General features: G+C 38.6%; 1 protein-coding gene across 2 annotated transcripts in view; it reads left to right on the top strand.

Annotated features, from left to right (window-relative positions):
- erbb4b (erb-b2 receptor tyrosine kinase 4b) overlaps window positions 1-8217 on the top strand; it is a 359968-nt gene extending 351751 nt beyond the window's left edge. For both annotated transcript variants that reach the window (XM_080902240.1, XM_080902239.1), the window contains exons 26-28: window positions 884-1133; window positions 1918-2022; window positions 2255-8217. In XM_080902240.1, coding sequence (XP_080758366.1) covers window positions 884-1133; window positions 1918-2022; window positions 2255-2925 — 1026 coding nt within the window. In that variant the 3' untranslated portion in view covers window positions 2926-8217. The remainder of the gene's footprint in view (window positions 1-883; window positions 1134-1917; window positions 2023-2254) is intronic.
- The last annotated feature ends 11464 nt before the right edge of the window (window positions 8218-19681 follow it).

The following is a 19681-nucleotide window of genomic DNA, read 5'->3' as shown; positions in this document are numbered from 1 at the left end:
TGAATAAAGTATATGTTCATGAGATATGCAGATCATTGCATTCTGTTTTAATTTACATTTTACACAGCATCCCAAATTTTTCAAAATGTTTATTAATCATATGCTGACCTCATTATCTGGTAATTTAGCCATGTTTCATCCACTATTATAACAATTTTTTAGTATTAAATAAGGTAAATAGCCAGAGGTCCACTTTAAGGGAAATAAATTCCATATACTGTTGCCGTAAGATCACAGACGACTCAGCATTAACCTGAGGATAAGTTAATAAAAAAATAAAAAAAAAATAAAACTTGCTGAAAATATGGGGGAGAAAAGATAAACCGAGTAAAGCACTTGCTGAGGTTCATAAAAGCCCTTTTTTGTCATTAGTGTAGACACAAATGCACACAGCATGACATTTCTGATATGGCTACTTAAAGACTTGCTGCATGGAGCCTTTTAATTAAAATCCTTTTAATTGTACTTGGCAGTCATGCTGCCATATCATTGTTTGGCACTGCTGTTTGTCTCCCCTGCCTGTCACATTTTAATATTGCAGATGGACAATAGTACAAAGTACTTCAATTGTCACTTTTACAATAGTCTTTGTCTTACTTTTTTTGTTGTACTTTTTATATTGTTTTTTTTTTTTTGCTTTTGTACTTGTACCACACCAGAAAATCAAACTAGTTTGTAGACAAAAGATTGGAATAGAAACAGTTTCCCCTTGAAGGTAATGAACTTAAAGTTCATTGACTTCGACATTAGATTTTAGATTTTAAACACAATTTGCCATTAATCTCTCATCGTATATCTGTCTTAGTAAACTGATTTTCTTTGAATTCAGTCTCACATTCCTACTATCCTAACTGAACCCTTTCTCTCATTTACTTCTACACAGAACCAATTTGGCTGTCAGGATCCCAGTTTCAGCATGGAGGATATGCTGGCTGCCGTGCCGAGAGTGATCTCTGGTCCCCCTGTTACTGGAAGCTGCCTCGCTCCACAGGAACTTGCCTCAGGAGGAAAAATAGTTGGTGGATTTGGCCGTGGTAGCCAGGATGACCCCCGCTGTAATGGCACTCTGAGAAAACAGGCATCCCCAAGGTCAAGCACCCTTGAGGCTGGCTCAACTCTCACCACAGTGCAAGGTAAAGTAGAATGACATTCAAAAGCAGCGGTCATGGGATTAAATTCAATTGAGGGACTCTGAAAAATACTTTGGGTTGCTCATACCAGTAAATTGAAAACAAATATCAAGCATAGAGTCATTATGTTTTGTGTTTTTGTAAACATTACCAAACTCTACATGAATAAACTGAAACTTAATGACATATCCTAAGAATTCTTTGGTACAGTTTATTTATTTTAAAATCTGGTTTGATTATAATATGTAAAGAGAGGATTCGCGAAACAAAATCAGCCCTCATTTTATTTTCAGTCACTGAGCCTGAATGTACCACAAGGTGACGCCATAGCCAGTGACACAGTGACAAAAATGTCATGTCACAGTAGACAAGACAGGTGAGATCGGAACAGAGAAAATGTCCTGAATTATTTGTTGACATTGTGACTCAAGTTATTCTTTTCTACGTTTTCCCTTTATGCTTGCTGCCAATATTTGTTTGGGTAGGTAAAGTGAGTTTAACAATGCAAGCGTGTCTATAATGTCACTTCATTGGAGAAGTAAGAAGTGAAAGAGAAGAGTGTAACATATTGGTAATGGCTGCGTTCGAGCACTAATCGGAATCCATGTACTGTACGGTCAGCCCATGAAAAATAAAGATGTCATCCCTAAATCACCCAAATTAAAGTTACTTGGCTACAGTTATAGCTCTGCCTCGTAGTTTATTAGAAAATATATATGGATCTTGACATAAGGTTTTCATAGTAGCATACTTTAAAACTCTCTCTTGCTTCCTTTCCTCTTGCAAGGCGGAGGTGAGGACAGTAATGGACAGCGTTACAGCGCCGATCCCACTGGTCTTTTATCAGAGCGAGGAGCAAAAGGCAATGCCATGAGAGACAAGAGCAATTCAGGTTACTCTGACAGTTTTGAATGTCTTCATCAAATTTCTAAATGTTTGGAAAAAATGAGCTAAATGACATAGTTTGTGTTGTGATACAGTACTTATCTAAAATAATATATTAAATGTGTACCCAGTTCTTTTAAGGGTTTGAAAGCATCTGATATATACACTATAACTTAGAACATTCAATAACAGAACTGTAGAGACCTTAGCTAATGCTAATATCCCCTTTTTGTTTCCAGATTATCTCATCCCTGTAGAGGAAAACCCCTTTGTTACACGGCGTAGGAATGGAGATGCCCACACAGTGATTGATGGAGCTAGCTGCCACACTCTGCATTTGGCTGGAGCCACTGCTGCCCCCAAAAGTCAATCCACTCATGGTGATGATGAGTATGTCAACGAGCCACTGTACCTGAATACCCTCCTCAACACTGGGGCCAAGAATGGATTGGCTGGCACAGTCTCCATCTCTGGCTCCGGATCCTCTGTTGCACAATCAGTACTGCAGACAGTCAACCCACCAACATCAAGCCACACCATCTCCTCCACTGGATATGTGGTACCCCCTGGCCACCTCCCCCACCCATCGTATCCATCACACACCCTGCATTCGGGGCATTCAGGACACGCTCTGCACTCAGGCATCACCAGCGGCACCATTATGTTTGATAAGAAAGGCAAGAAAGCCACTTTTGACAATCCTGAATACTGGCAGCACAGTCTCCCTCCCAAGTCCTCACTGCACAACCCTGAGTACCTGCAGGACTGCAGCACACGCTTCTTCTACCGCCAGAATGGACGCATTCGCCCTGCTGTGGCTGAAAACCAGGAATACTTGTCAGAGGCTGCTATGAAAACAGGCAATGTATTGCCACCCCCTCCATACAGACAGAGGAACACTGTGGTGTAGTGACCCACCTGTAGCACATTAGCGATGAATAGAGGGGTATGGGTGGGGATGAATGGACAGTAAACAGTCCTCACGTTTCCATGCTGTTCTTCTCAAACTGGGTTCTTCTTTCACCTTTCCTTAACACTTCTCTTTGTCATGTCTGCTAATCTTGTATTCTCACTCACTGGTTTTGCATTTTCTATGACAAAACTATAACAACATTCACTAACGGCCTCTTTTGTTACTTTGTCCTTGGCCCCTAAAGCAAACACAGACATCTCTTTGTGGTGTATTCTGTCCTGGAAAAGAAAAAGTCCAGTTTTTTTAGAATCAAAATTGCACATAAATAATATTAACACAATCAAAGATGAAAAGAGGAGGAAAAAATAAACTGTGGTTAGCCCCAGCACGGTTATTTCCATGACCTTACATGTCTTTCTTTATACACCCTTAAATCATTGTTCACTGTCCCTTTGGCACATTTTCCATCCAGCTAGATGCACACATTGTACTATTCACACAACTGCTATTGCTTGGGTGCAGTCAATCAAATGTCCATGCACATAGAGTTGTGTCATGACTTACCAGCAAACCTGCAGTCATGCTGAAAACCCCAGATGTGGCCTGCATGCCTGCCGTCATGCTGCTTTGACTTTTACGTTTCACTGCACCAGTAATGAAATTCAGACATTTATCACACACATATTTCAAATCATACCTGAAACACGTTAACATGCCTGTAGGCTTGATACACCTACAATAACCACACATTATTTCATACATGCACACTGACAGATAAGTCTGCCGCCACTTGAAATATGTTCTGAAGGAGAAACAACATTAGACCTTGTACTTGAAAAAGATAATGTCGATAATGGCAGCCAGAGTTACAGCACTAAAACGGGCCAACAGGACGGTACATACCGCCACAGCTGTGATATCACCTGGTACCTGATTGAGCAGCATTTGACACATTGTTGCCACGGCAAGTTTGGATTAGAAGGTTGACTGCTCACAAGATGACCCTTTAAATTCCACTGTAATTTTCCATGCTGTTCCTCATCTTTACCAATCTAGTCCGAGTAGCGAACAAACCGCACAGTTCAATGTTACCTTCATGAGCTCATGTGACTGACTAAAACATTGGTAACTGCAGTAGAAGAGATTTTATTTCAGTGGAACCGGTGCTTAAGAATGGACAAATCTTTTAAGAGGTACAACAACATGTTTCTGGAGAAACACAAACCGAGGGGGAAAGACGGTATTTTAAAATCTTTATCAGAGTATAGCGGGGGTATTTTTTTGTTTGTCTGTCTTTGTTTGTTAATCCATCAGGGACCTGTTTATTTCCTCAACTTGTCTGATAATGTACTGTATTTGATCAATAAAGGGATGGGGTGAACAGCACAGTAATGCAGCCACGAAAGAACGTTGTGGAGATGACAGAAAAAGGAAAACTCTCCATGGCTGGAAATAAGCCAATTACATGTCATCGCCAGACAGACACAAGCAACAAAAAAGGAAAAGAACACCTATAGGAGTTTTTTTTTTTTACCACTCTGTGTTAATACTGTTGTATGTAATAAAAAGAGAAAACTAAGAAAGTCACTATCTGCCCTTACTCTTAGGTGTAAGATAGCTAAAGCAAGGGTCAGCTACATTATTACCCTGTAACAAGTTTAAAAAAAAAAAGGGACATTTTCTGTCTTGGTGTTTGACATTGTAAGTTATCACTAAATCTACTGATGGCTAGCTTGCTGTACTCATACAGTACTGCCAGATGCCACATTAAATTATGATGGAGAGTGCTAGCATCTGTCGTCAAATGACTTTGAAGCCTAATTTAGGTCGGGGCTGATAATTTATTAGCACTTAACACTCTGGCACAGCCAAATTGCGTTGGTGTTATTCTCACTATAAGCAACAATTCGTGCAATTTTCTCCATCACACTCCAACTTTCATTTACAGTGAGATAACACCTGAGTTTTTTGGGTTATTTTGCTTTTTTTTTTTTTTTGCATTTAACTAACAAAGAAGCATTCTGTAAAGAATATCACTTTGGGCTGACAGTGACACCAACACCAGGGGGAAAGAAGCTATAAACACAAACATGGTAGCAATATTTAATTTGAAGGATTCTTCATCGCTTTTGATTGTTTATTTATTACATTCAAGAGATTAAAGGGATATTCTAGTGCTTAGATTTTGTACTTCTAATGTTCTGGGATTAAAGTGATTAATAAGAGGAGGTGTAAAAAGAATCACCATCAAATATCTTCAATTTTAGTTTTGAGTAAGGGTCACAAATGTCAGCTACATCACCAGTGACGCAACTCTAGCCTGCTTCATAAAACACTTCTTATATTCCTTCTTCCTAAATGTGTATTTCCTGCCAAACATTTTTGTTTAAGGCATCAGTGATGAGATCACCAGAGATATTTTTCTCAGCTTTTTTTTTCAGATGCAGAGTGGTAAGCAGTAAGTAGCTTGAGTGCCATAAATAAAACTGGTGGCCTAGCCTTTAAACTCTGAAATCACAAGGGGCTTTTAGTATCAAGTATTCTGATTTACTATCATTTGAATATACTCTTATGTATACATTATTTGTCCTAATTTATGGAGCAAAATGGCCCCCTCTATATTTTTTACAGATTAATGTCAGTTATGTAAGTCAATTTTTACCATTACCCGTAAAAAAGCAGTAGTGCTTGTGGACTACTATATGGCTGTGTGTCTAAGTGCAGCGGCAGCAGTTGAGAGTCACTGTAAGGCTTTGAAATGGCTCTCTGTGGGAAAATACAGCCAATCTTGTGGACGAGAAAACCTACTGGTGCTCTCAGCCAGCAACCATCACAAGGGGCTTTTAGCTTTTTGAATGCTAATTCATCCACTTTCCCTTGTTGTTCTGTGGGGAAATCATGTTACCCAACATCTCACCCAGTGCACCAGCTGAGAAACCCTGAACGACAGGCAATAGGTTGTAATCCTGCAGCGAGGTTAAAACGTAGGTATTAGCATTCAAGAAATGTTACCCAGTCAATGCATCAATGTTATAAAAGCTATGATGGTGGAAGACGCAAGAGCACTGAAACTGGCAGAGAGGACCAGAGTTAATTGCCATTCTTTTTTTCCTCCTCTGGTAACTATAGAATTCTTTGTAGCAAACACTGTCGTGCGGCTGAAGCAGTGAAAAATGAAAAGCAGTCATTATTGAGTGAACATAACCAGAGGAGTCCGGAGAGAAAAAGTGATCATGAAAGATGTTAATATGAATCACAGCACAATGTGAACGATACAGCAGTCTGTAATGTTCTGCGTGAAAGCTTCATAAGCGTAAAGTAGTAAAGGAGCACAATGACTCCCTCTCAGTGCTGACTGCTAATTCAGTAAATGAGCCTTTTTGGTAAAAATTTGTATTTATATTTCATACTTTTGTTGAGTGTTAAAAATGTAATTATGTTTTAAGTTGAGTAGAAATTTTGTTTTACTATAGCTTTTGGTCTTCAGGGTCTCATTGTGATTTTTTTTTTCTTTTTAATAAGTAGCTTCATCGTCTTATGCCTCTCATGTTGTCTAATACAGTCACATTAGGGAAAACAGTGGTTGCAGACTAGTGGTGCAACGGATCAAAAGTCTCACGGTTCGGATCGGATCACGTTTTTTCGTCACAGATCGGATCAATTTTCGGATCAGCAGAAAAAAAAAACAGAAGACAAAAATTTAACTCGCCATTTACTTATTTAAGTATTTTTTTGCCTATTAAAAACACTCAATTCAAGACTCATTCCACGCAATTATATAAAAACAAATTAAGGTGCAATATAGGGCAGTTCAGGGCTTTCTATCTACCACTCGGCTGTGATATAATGAGCGGTCACGGTCACGTAGCTTTCCGTTGCCCTGGAGGTCCATTTGTAGTTAGGGCAACAGAAGATGCCTGGGACAGCTCAGCCATAACTTTAAACATTTCCTGCTCATACATGCTTGGAGCGATCTTGTCACTGAAGTGAACGCGCGACAGGATATCATAGCGTGGCTCAAGCACGTTCATCATAGTTTAAACTAGTGCTGTCAGCGTAAATCTCGTTAAAATGACGTTAATGCCATAACTGCATTAACGCGACAAATCTCCGTTAACTAGTTACCGCGGATCGCCCCTTGCGTGGGGGCTGCACGCGTCAATGCCTCAACTAACGCATTGACTAGTTTAAACCCTTTGTTTTGCACAACAGAATGCGGCCTCCCGTCTGCAGCTTAACACCCCCAATAGCTTTTGTAATAGCTTTAGCCCGGTCGGATTGGGCAGCAAAGGGCTGCTTAAATACCGCAAACTCCTCTGCTCCTCCACTTGGACCGCTAGCGCTGACCATAGCTATCGCTTGACAGACTGACCACGCCCACCATACATCATGTGTGCCGAACCGTGGAGTGGGATCGGTTCGGATTACGGATCAACCGTGATCCGTTGCACCACTATTGCAGACTGCAGTTTATTGCAGTCGTGTGTAATGAATTTGTAGATGCGTGGCTGCTTCGAAGACAGGGACCAGGTCTGAGACCACTTGAGTCTTCAAAGCATCTCTGGTGCATCAAGAAAGAGATAAAACAGCAATAAGACAGAGAGAGTTTGGGAGTAAACGGGGTAACCTGGAAACTACATACAATCTGTTATAATATGGCAACTGTGAAAATCGCAAATCTGTTCGCATATACAACAGAAATTCATTTGAAGTACTTACTTTCAGAGTTCAACCAGAGCCTTACTGATCTGAAATGGAAATTCAGAAATTCCTCTACATTTTTTTTAGGAATATAACCAGATACAACCAGTTGTTTTGAGTCCCCTGTAACAATGAGACCTAATTAAGATGATATGCGCCCATCAATGCAGACTGACTCAGATTGATTACAATATGGTAACAATCTTTCTGCATTTTTAAATTACCAGTTATTTTCAAACCTTCACCAATAGAGGTGATTATGGTCGTTCTAAGGGTCAATGTCACTGTTTGGAGACACATCATCTCCCACCAGGTGACATTGCAATTCCGTCACAGTTGACAGTGGTCACCGCAACAATTTGTAATCAGTTGCCGACTACAAAAAAAATTCATGCAACTTACCAAGGAGTTGTTTTCAGACAACCTACTATTGAACTACAATTGGCTGTTTGACACCGTTTTCACAGTATCTGACTTGTTAAGATTATTTTGTTTCATCTCCGCCCATGATCAACAGCTGGCAGGTTTGACCAGGTTTAACCAGCCAAGGCTATACAGTGGGGCAAAAAAGTATTTAGTCAGCCACCGATTGTGCAAGTTCCCCCACCTAAAATGATGACAGAGGTCAGTAATTTGCACCAGAGGTAGACTTCAACTGTGAGAGACAGAATGTGAAAAAAAAATCCATGAATTCACATGGTAGGATTTGTAAAGAATTTATTTGTAAATCAGGGTGGAAAATAAGTATTTGGTCAATAACAAAAATACAACTCAATACTTTGTAACATAACCTTTGTTGGCAATAACAGAGGTCAAACGTTTACTATAGGTCTTTACCAGGTTTGCACACACAGTAGCTGGTATTTTGGCCCATTCCTCCATGCAGATCTTCTCGAGAGCAGTGATGTTTTGGGGCTGTCGCCGAGCAACACGGACTTTCAACTCCCGCCACAGATTTTCTATGGGGTTGAGGTCTGGAGACTGGCTAGGCCACTCCAGGACTTTCAAATGCTTCTTACGGAGCCACTCCTTTGTTGCCCGGGCGGTGTGTTTTGGATTATTGTCATGTTGGAAGACCCAGCCTCGTTTCATCTTCAAAGTTCTCACTGATGGAAGGAGGTTTTGGCTCAAAATCTCACGATACATGGCCCCATTCATTCTGTCCTTAACACGGATCAGTCGTCCTGTCCCCTTGGCAGAAAAACAGCCCCATAGCATGATGTTTCCACCCCCATGCTTCACAGTAGGTATGGTGTTCTTGGGATGCAACTCAGTATTCTTCTTCCTCCAAACACGACGAGTTGAGTTTATACCAAAAAGTTCTACTTTGGTTTCATCTGACCACATGACATTCTCCCAATCCTCTGCTGTATCATCCATGTGCTCTCTGGCAAACTTCAGACGGGCCTGGACATGCACTGGCTTCAGCAGCGGAACACGTCTGGCACTGCGGGATTTGATTCCCTGCCGTTGTAGTGTGTTACTGATGGTGACCTTTGTTACTTTGGTCCCAGCTCTCTGCAGGTCATTCACCAGCTCCCCCCGTGTGGTTCTGGGATCTTTGCTCACCGTTCTCATGATCATTTTGACCCCACGGGATGAGATCTTGCGTGGAGCCCCAGATCGTGGGAGATTATCAGTGGTCTTGTATGTCTTCCATTTTCTGATGATTGCTCCCACAGTTGATTTTTTCACACCAAGCTGCTTGCCTATTGTAGATTCACTCTTCCCAGTCTGGTGCAGGTCTACAATACTTTTCCGGGTGTCCTTCGAAAGCACTTTGGTCTTGGCCATGGCGGAGTTTGGAGTCTGACTGTTTGAGGCTGTGGACAGGTGTCTTTTATACAGATGATGAGTTCAAACAGGTGCCATTCATACAGGTAACGAGTGGGGGACAGAAAAGCGTCTTACAGAAGACGTTACAGGTCTGTGAGAGCCAGAGATTGTCCATGTTTGAGGTGACCAAATACTTATTTTCCACCCTGATTTACGAATAAATTCTTTACAAATCCTACCATGTGAATTCATGGATTTTTTTTTCACATTCTGTCTCTCACAGTTGAAGTGTACCTCTGGTGCAAATTACTGACCTCTGTCATCATTTTAAGTGGGGGAACGTGCACAATCGGTGGCTGACTAAATACTTTTTTTGCCCCACTGTATATCCAAAAAAGGCTTTGCTACTAACCCCATGTGATTAAAATGTGTGTATTGTCAATATGAAAAAAAGATAAAGTTTACCATCTACCTTAGATTATTTACACACCGTTATGTTTTTTTGCTGGTGTTAATATTTAGGGTAAGATTATGTAATTAATGTCAAAACATAATGCGTTAGAAACTGAGTGGTGCACATGTAACTGAGAGTGGGTTACTGAAGGCCCCAAATAATAGACCAGCTAGTTATATTAAGATCCATCAAGCCTAGTAATGGGGACTATGGAAGGACAGCATATCTCTAGTATTTGCTTTATTTCTTTTTCATATCATTAGAATATTTTTTACAGTATAAGGAAATTCAGTACACCAATGGTCTGAGTGGTGTGGTTGCATTACATTTTAGATATCAGTTTTTGTTCAGTACATAACAAAAAAATACTTTTTTTTAAGGCAAACACAATGCAGCTGACAAACATAATCTATCATTATAACAGATGTTGCTATTTTACACTGATTCATATTTGTAAATTCTACAATGCCATGACAAATTTGGGTAGGGGGTTAAGTAAGCACAGTTTACAATGTACTGAACTGATGGTAAAACTGCACAAGGGAACTAATAATTTTGTTTTGAAAATACATTCAGAGATTAGATTGCTAAACAGTTTTACCACGGGAAAAAGTAATAAAAAAAATTTATAATATTTTTATAGGCAGGAATAGGGTGGCCAGGTGCAGCTGTAAATAGAACAATGATGCTTTCTTTATCAGGATTTTTGTTTTTTTTATTTCTCCTTGCATCATTGCATTAGTAGTGATCTACTGTATTTTATCATTTCTTTGGGGAATATCTTTTCTGTATGTATATACATATATATACAGTACATATATATATATATATATTCTGTAAATGTAATTTGAGCGTGAACTCTGACTTTAAAAAACGCTTGCAGGGTCTTCTTGTCACCCCCTCCCCCAAGCCATCATTCTCCTGTAATGTGTGACTGTGTTTTCCACACAACTTTTGTGGATTTTGTGTTTCAACCTTGGCTCTTGCTCACTTTGTAGGAGTGATTTTTTCTCTCTCCTCTTTTTAAATAATGGGTGTATTATTACCAACACTACATTTACACACATCTCTCAGTATTATTCACCTCTTGAGTCTTATTTTTTTCAAGTTTTTGTACACTTTTAAAATGCTGTCGCAATACTAATGAATATTCAGTATCACATCACCCTTTTTCAACCTTTTCTTAACTAATGCTATTAATCCACCAGTGTCTCTTTAGGAATTTTGAGAACCTATACAATACTTTAATTTCCATTTGCAGTAAGTTCAGTGATTCTTTTACATCCATTTATTTGGGAAAATAGTGGTTGAATGGTGTAGCAAAATCATGTGTACCCCCAAGAGTGTTCTCACAGTTTGGATGCTGAGATGCTGGCATTGCACTGCTTGTGCCGGTTAAGTAGGTACCTTCTGTTTTTAAATGAAGCTAATATTTTCAATTCACTGGATTTTTAAAGGACTTTTGTGAAGTTAGGCACACAGAATACTGCAGAATAGTGCACAAAGTGTCCATTGGCATTGGAGCCTTGATGCACTGGCCATGACAGTACTGAAACAAGCCTCATTCCCAACTCATATGTGAAAGCTCCTTCTAAATTTTCCATAGGTAACTTTAAAGAATTATTTTGAAAGGTTGAGGATTCGTGTTGTAAAGGGGCTTGTCAAAATCTGAACATTTTGTGAATTTAACAAAGTAGCTTTGGTGTTAAAACCTAATCAAACAGTAAAAGAAAAACAAAAAAAGTGTTGAGTATGAAGCGTAACTGGCAAAGCTTCCAAAGATTCACTGCATCACCATCTTTCCTGCCGCTTTTTTTCCCCCCAAACTGGACTGTTAACTCCATTTCCAGTATTGACATGATCAGTACATTGAGGCACTAATACCAAAGATTAAGTCGTGCATTTTTCTGTAATGTCAGGGGTTTCTGACAAAGCAGCAGCATTTGAGATTCAGTGGGGTGTACTTAATTGTCACAATTACGTTTGCCTACAAATAACGTCTTACAAGACATCAAAAATAAATATTTACTACAGGTATTTTTGTATTATTTTTACCATGGTGGATTGGTCATGACACCTAATATCTAATGTGAATAATGCCACCAAAATCATCATTGTGGCATTGTAGCAAATGTGTCAGTAGCAATCAAGCAGTGCAGTTCATTCTGACATAATGTTTATGAACTGAAGCTCAATGGTCCATTAAACTTAGGATCTAAATCTTGATCCTAAATCTTGATACCTATGGAAACTGAATGGATGCACAATTTTAAAATTAGGTGTATAACTTCCTGTTGCATTATTTTACCTATTGAAAAAACACAACTTGCATTATTTATGCAGGAAATGAACCAGACAGCTCTTTTTGTTTTGTGCTGTTTTCTGATGACACTGTATAGTTTACTAATGATAACTACTGAGAGCATGTTCCTAAATTACTTAAATGTTTGTCATAGTTTTTGTATATTTACACTACATTTACAGACAAATATGGGCCAATGACACACTTATGTTGAGATAGCATATTGGCATTTGCATTTGATGATTTTGGTGGCAATCCTACCATTTTGCAACGTTCAGCACTTACATGTATATCTGGGAATGTGGTCAGTTTGGAAAGTTCCTCAAATGCCCTTGAATCTGTTCATTAAATTACACTGAAGTTAGGAAGAAAGTAGGTTCCATCATTAAATGAGCATAAATTATAAGTTGTTTGTATCGATTCACTAGAATGATTGAGAACTTAGTTTTATAGGCCTGCTTTGTCACATTTTACCGGTTTTAAATATTTCTTTTTACTGGTTAATTGACACCCTTCCCAAGCTAATACATTTAAATACATATTCCCTCTGTTTTGTTACATGGATCTGTCAAAAATATATTTTTAATTCAATATGAATAAAGATCAGTCAATATTTAAAGATGAATTGTGGTCATTTTGTAGACTTTAACAGTGCTTTCCATAAAGTCCCAGCTGGCACACACTGGAAAAACTTAAATGGAAATTAAATCCATCAAAATCTTTGGCTTATATTTAACAAAACACTGTTAAATATAAGCCAAGTGGTTTGAATATGTTTCGAAGACATCTCCAAATCGGTTCAAATTCAGTGGTTTTCCTTTCACTTGAGATCTTTATGTCACTGATCACTCTTATTAAGTGTTATTATGTTTTGGGGGTTTTTTTTTTTAGCAGAAAATAATAATTCAGTGTGTTAATTATCCAGAGTTTCTATTGGTTTTCTGTGGTTACCTATTTTTATCTCATTGTAGCAGGGATTGAGTGATTCTTCAAATTCAACCCTAATAGTTTTGAGTGCCCTTGCACGTCCTTATTTCAAATGTCAGACCATTCTCAAGTAGTTCAGCCAGACATATGGGAGTGTTGTGTAGCCTCTAGACACAGCACGACATCTTCATTTTGTCCAGATGAGGCTGCAGACATCTCTCACCATTCAGCATATTATGCCTTTAAGCTAGAAAGACCAGACAGAGCACCGCTACCATCACCGCAACCTCTATTTTTCAGACGTTTTTTTCACATTAAAAGCCACTCGTACACACACAAACTTGTACTCTTGCCAGAAAAATCACACAGGAGCGCCAATAGTAAAGTGTTATTACTTTTGACACTTGCTCATGCATGATAGATGCATCTCTTTCCCAGCTGATGACATTTTATGACATTATCATAGGAAATCCAATAACAAGATCAGTATCTCAGAGCCCTTGTCGCATGCAAAGTCAAATCACTTGCGTTAAGACGGTAATAGAGTGTGATCGAAACAATCTGTCACTGCCTATCCACTCACTCTCACACACCAGCAGCCCTGACAAACTATATAGATTTTTACGTGACGCGAGCGATGATCGGCACAGCTGAATGTAAACGATCTTAAGGTAAATCGATTGACTGGCACTTCTCAACAAATAAAAGTGAAGGCTCTATTTGATGATGCATCATTCTTTACCACCGTGTTTTATTGTCTGCACGTTTGCTTGTGAAGCTGTTTTAATTGCTTGTGCTGCTGTGTTTGACATGTGTACCACAGCTGCAGTTTTCCACAGCATGCCACGGGGTGTCGCATACACAGGTCTATACTGCTAACATTTTGGCTGGCTTTATGAAGGAACCAGTTGTCACAGCACATTAAATAGAATTCAACACAGGTGAAACATACAGATGTTTCACTGGAGTAAATAATCATTTTTGTTGTTGGATATATATTTATTTATTTTAACTAATGCAACTGTGCAATCATTTTTCATATTAGAATGACAGCAGCAAAGCTCAAAAACTTGTTCTGTGTTGTTTCCACTGTTTCGGCATTGTTATCTCTTTTTCTCAGAGAGCCACTGGTGAGGGCTACTGCCTCTAAATCCCAGCATGTTGGCAGCCTCTGATTGAATGGACTGTATCAAGCCCACTAAGTAGTGTTGCGATCCCCTTTTCATTATGGAACAGCATATTGGATTTTCTTCACAGGGCGTCTGTCTCTGCAGGCTTTGGTGTCTCCAAGAATTCTCTCAAACACACACACACACACACACACACACACACACACACACACACACACACACACACACACACACACACAAATATCTTTTTAAAAAGGCAGCATGTAGGACCACCCAGTAGTAAATTCTAAGAAATCTTATTGAATCAGGTATTAAACACTTCACATGACCTCTAAAGTAACTAGTACGCCCACAGACCAGACAAGAAAAATGGGTTCATATTCATATCACATCTGTACCTCACCTCAGAAAACATGATTTTTAGCTACATGGGTGGCCTGCAACTACTTTTGAATTTTATGAATTTCTACAATAGCAGAACTGTAATACTTTCTGTATTTTTAAAAACTGCAAAGGTTATATTACCATAACATTGATAAAGGGTATAAAACTATTGTGCTGTCACACTTTGGAGAAAGACAGCTGACAAATTTTAATAGAGCCCACTGTTTATCTCCTAGCCACTGTTTTTGCATTAGAACATTTTATATTTTCAATTAGTGAATACAGGTAAAACACCAGCGAATAGTTATTACATTGGATTTGTTTTCCATGACTCCCTAAGAATTTGAACAAATTTTGAATGAACATCATGAGTTCTAATTGGACTTGTTTCTTGAAATATGTCCCCAATGAAATGGCAACAGCAGTGCTACATAAAGTGGCAAAAATATACAACTTGCAAATTGTTGCATTATGTCAGGACAATGAGTGGTTAAATAGTTTCATAACTCTGAGCACCCAAAATCATTTTAATGACTTATTGACAATATTAAATTTGACCAGTAGATATGCAAGGTTTGCACTCCCTTTTTGTTCCATTCAAATAATGCCACTTCAAGCTTGGGAGAACCTAAAACAGCGCAACAGTTCAGCAAGTAGTGGTTAGAAAATGAAAACATTAAGATTAATAAGGCAATCTCTCTGGTCATTTGCATACTGCTTGTGAAATACAGCTCATCTGATTAGTGTTGTATATTAGCTGCTCAGCATTTAGTGTTTATCACTTGCTTTGTTAGACAAAGCAATATTCGCTCAAAGAGGTTCCCGTTGAAACTGCATTGGCACTTTAAATGAGAAAGTGGTCATTACAGCTCATTTATTTTCTCTGTCACTTCCAATAATGGCAGATACATTGTGAGAACTGAATACATCTTTGGAGGAAAGGGTGTGCATCTGTGTAGGGTGGCATTGCCAGTTTTTGACTTATATCCAGGGCAATTCAAAGGCTACCTTCATGTCACTGTTTTAGAAATAACATATATTTAGAACTTAAATGTTAGTTGCTGAAACGCCTTCCTGGTGTTGCTTTCATATGTTTCTTCTTGTCTTTGCTAAAGAGGTTTAGTAGATGTACTGGGGCCAACAGCTATACCTGCCTTTCCCACTCATATGTCACTCAACAGTATCCATCTCTCCCACTGATAGTTGCTTCAGGTGTCATGTCAAAGTTTAGATCAGTTGAACTCAGGTCTCCAGCACATTACATCACCTGTCATTGCTAATTACTACAGGTCACTAAATTCATTGACATTCTGTGAACTCTAGCTAACACTGGCTCAGTTGATTCAGAGGTCCTGGTGACAATCGATGAATGTGCTCTGGTTACATGCAAAAGACTTGGAGGACACTACTTCCATGAGATCCAATTCTACAAGTTTGATCAGTTGCTTTGTCTCATTTTTGTTAAAGTTTTTAAAACAGTTTGTGAAATCCTGTATTATAGTATTTGTGCACAAAAGGAAGAACATTCTGTATTATTTGCTGGCATTTTGCAAATGCCTTGGCTCATCTCATATGACAAAATTAATAAGATTTCTATCAGATGAAAGTTTTTATTCTGCAAACTATAATGCAATCATGTCATAATCAGTGTCTTTTTTCAGATTTTATTCAATTTGTTGAACTATGTTGTGTGAATTCATTGTCATTCTGACAAAATGTCTAAACATATTCACTACCTGGGTTCATACAAGAATCAGAATCAGAATCAGAATACTTTATTGATCCCTGGGGGAAATTATTAAGAACACAATACATTCAGTTTTAAATGTATAACCTTCTCCTGAAAACAGCATCTTAAGTGTTTTCACCGATAGATATAACTAAAATTATAGTCTGATACTTCTAATCTGGCAATCTGGGTTTACAAAATGAAATTGTATTATTTCGGTAAAAAATGACAATCTTTTACATAAAAACATTGTTTGACACACAATTTAAGCAATTGTGATGAACAATTTGAAGCCTTTTGCAGGGTATTCACAGTGTTTTACTGCATGTTTATTTTTGTTTTGGGAAGTATATCCTTAGTGCTGACAAGTTCAGATGTGCCTCGTGAAATGTGCCAAAGCAATTAAGTAAAACTCTAAATCAGTTGGGCATTTACATGCAGTAACACATTTAATTAGAACAGTGTGTCATGTGCGAAAGAGACAAATATGTCATCCAGACATCTTCCTCAGCGGCCGTCTTATCTATTTGGCACATATTTGATCAATTCCCTGCAGATGGATACGTTTTGTCTGTTCAGTGCTGTTACTATGTTGCTATAAATTCTTGAGGTTCGAATTATGAACAAACTCACCACAGAAGACCATCGATTTGGAACCATAAGTCCTGACATTTAACATAGTGGAAAAAAATATTTAATATATCATTCATAGTATATAAATAAACAAAGGTTCAATGTGGAGGAAAAAGGTGCTCAGGTGGATGAAATTCCGGTATTTTAATGTTCATACAACAGCATTTTTCCTGATATGACCAGCAGAAATGATGGCAATGAAAAAAAGAGTCACTCTTTGCTTCTGATTTTTGTAGTGCCGTGAAGTTCAGCATATACCTTCACTATAGCCATGAAAAGAAGTTTCAACAAGCTTATACCACATTTGTCCCATATTCAGGTGTGTAATTATAGCTGTATAAATATTGCAACTTATATGCCTTGCAACTCTGGGACTATTTGCTTTATTTTTACAGAGACAGTGGAGACTAAAATTAAAATCCATTTCTGTATGCATGACCTGGTCATCTTTGTTTGTATGGGTAGGCTTTGCTAGTTTTAAAGCCTTGTATTTAGAGCTATTACATTTTTGTCAAAAACACAGTCAAGCATAAAGTATTTTCAAAAATAGAGAAAAATGACTATATCATGATACCAGTTCTTACTAATTAAGTTGTGTGTAAGCGCATCCTCTTAGTCACATTAAAGATTAATCAAGGACACAGCAGCCAAACTAGCATGTCTGCAGACTTAATTGCAATGAAGTAAGATTTTAAAATTACTTTGACTCATAGAATATACTAATAACATGTGAGCAGAGTGATAAATGAGACCAGTTGTGGCAAAGCTGCATTTTAATTAAGCTGCGATCTTAAGTGAGGAGGCGTCATTGTTAACATCAACTCCATTGCAATTATGTTGCTCTATTCATGTGTAACATAATGGCTTGCTGACAGTTCTTTGTTGGCTTCCAGTAGAGTAATTGTGTCCTTTCACACATCAAGCTCGCACATCTCAACACTATATTTTGATTTAAGTAGCATCCATTCCGTATTAAAATAACGTGTCTCATCTTTTATTTCATTACTACAAATTCCATCAGTTTATTAGACTCTTGTGTCAGCAATCGTAACTAGTTGGTATGTTAAGACTTGTTATCAACAATCGAGTTTTTTGTGAGTTTTCTGGATAACTAGACTCAAAACTAAAGGGAAAAAACATTCTTTTTAGAATATTTATAAATCCCTTAATGATGTAAATTGTGTTATAGGCCAACTATGTCCACTCTGAACAACCATCTTGAACAGCCAACTACAATGTAGGGGTTAACATTCCTTCTTAGGCGCATCAAGCTCCATTCACACCTTGCATCAGGTGACTTCAAATTCATATGATGGGTTCGGTCAAGATCTCAGTGGTTTCATTCTTAATCCCAGATTATGATAATGACAATGACTTGTGCTATTTTTCCGCACCTTGGGTCATGTGCAGTGTTGGGACTAACGCGTTATTAAGTAACGCGTTACAGTAACTACGTTATTATTGTGGTAACGAGCACGGTAACTAGTTATTATGCCAAAACCGGGAACGCGTTACTCGTTACTGGGATTTTAGATAGGCTCGTTATTCGTTACTTCGTGTGGTGGCTGTCGCGGAGCTTCCACAGATTCAATAACATTAGCAAGTGGTGGAGGCCCACAGGTGGATGAAGGAAAACGGAGGCAAGAGGAGAGACCCGAAGCGGCCACTGGTCCGAGAGCGTCAGGTGAACTGAACTTCAGGTAAGAAGTTATAACCTGCAGTCCATCTGGGTCAGATATGAACCAAGTTTAGGTGGAGTTTATTTTCGTTATTCTGACTTTTTCGTACTGCGTGCTAGCTAGCATGACGGAGTTTCTATACAGCTGGGTGGTGCTATGTTACTGATGTTGAACTTTATTTTGTTCATAAGGTTAATTATTAGAGTTGCCAACCGTCCAGTAAAAAACGGAATCGTCTCGTATTCAGAGAAAATATTACGCATTTCGTATTGAGGTGAAAAGGAACAGTTTGTCCCGGACTTCAGCTGAAAAAGACACAAAGCTGGAGTTATTCTGTGTCTTTGCTGCACAGCTGCCTCTTCTTCTCTCATCCTCTCACCCTCCCTCTCCTGTTTCTACTTCAATCATGAAACTGATCAATGATCAGCTGATTGGCTCTCTTGTTTGTTTATCGCCCACTTTGCGCCAGAAAGAGGGAACCAGCGGATGTCGCGGTAAACAACAGCAGCACTTTTAAGCTTGATCAGCTGTTGTTAGAATTTATTTAATATTAATTTCTAGTATCAGCTGATGTTTGCTGGAGCCACAGCTGTAAACCTGCTGGTCATGATATGGTTTGGTTATGTGGTGAGAGGGAAACATGAAGATGAAACCAGGAGATGTCCTTACTGAATCATCAGAGCTGAACAGGGGATGGAGAAACAGGTTTACCTTTTAGTTAACACGAATGAGTTGAAGGGAAGTTATGAACTGTTTCTGAGAGACAAATAACACCAGGATCCTTTTCTAAGCAGCTGACAGCTGGTAACTGTGCAGGGGCGGGTCTAGCAAAGTGTTGCCAGGGGTCCATGTAGGGTATTAACAGGGAGAGGGGGGCACAAGGAAATACTTTCTTATTCTCATTTAAAATGTCTCACTTTTAAAAAAATAATTATCTGAGTCTTACAACAAACGATTGATAGATTGATACATATATACCATCAGAACAGTGTACATCACAGTCACAACAGTGTTTATTTTCATTCAAAGGCTTTATGA

This window comes from Rhamphochromis sp. 'chilingali' (genome assembly GCF_963969265.1).
Source record: "Rhamphochromis sp. 'chilingali' genome assembly, chromosome: 14".
In the NCBI taxonomy this organism is placed as follows: Eukaryota; Metazoa; Chordata; class Actinopteri; order Cichliformes; family Cichlidae; genus Rhamphochromis; species Rhamphochromis sp. 'chilingali'.
Note: the sequence above shows the minus strand (reverse complement) of the source record. Positions and strands in the feature narration are given on the sequence as shown.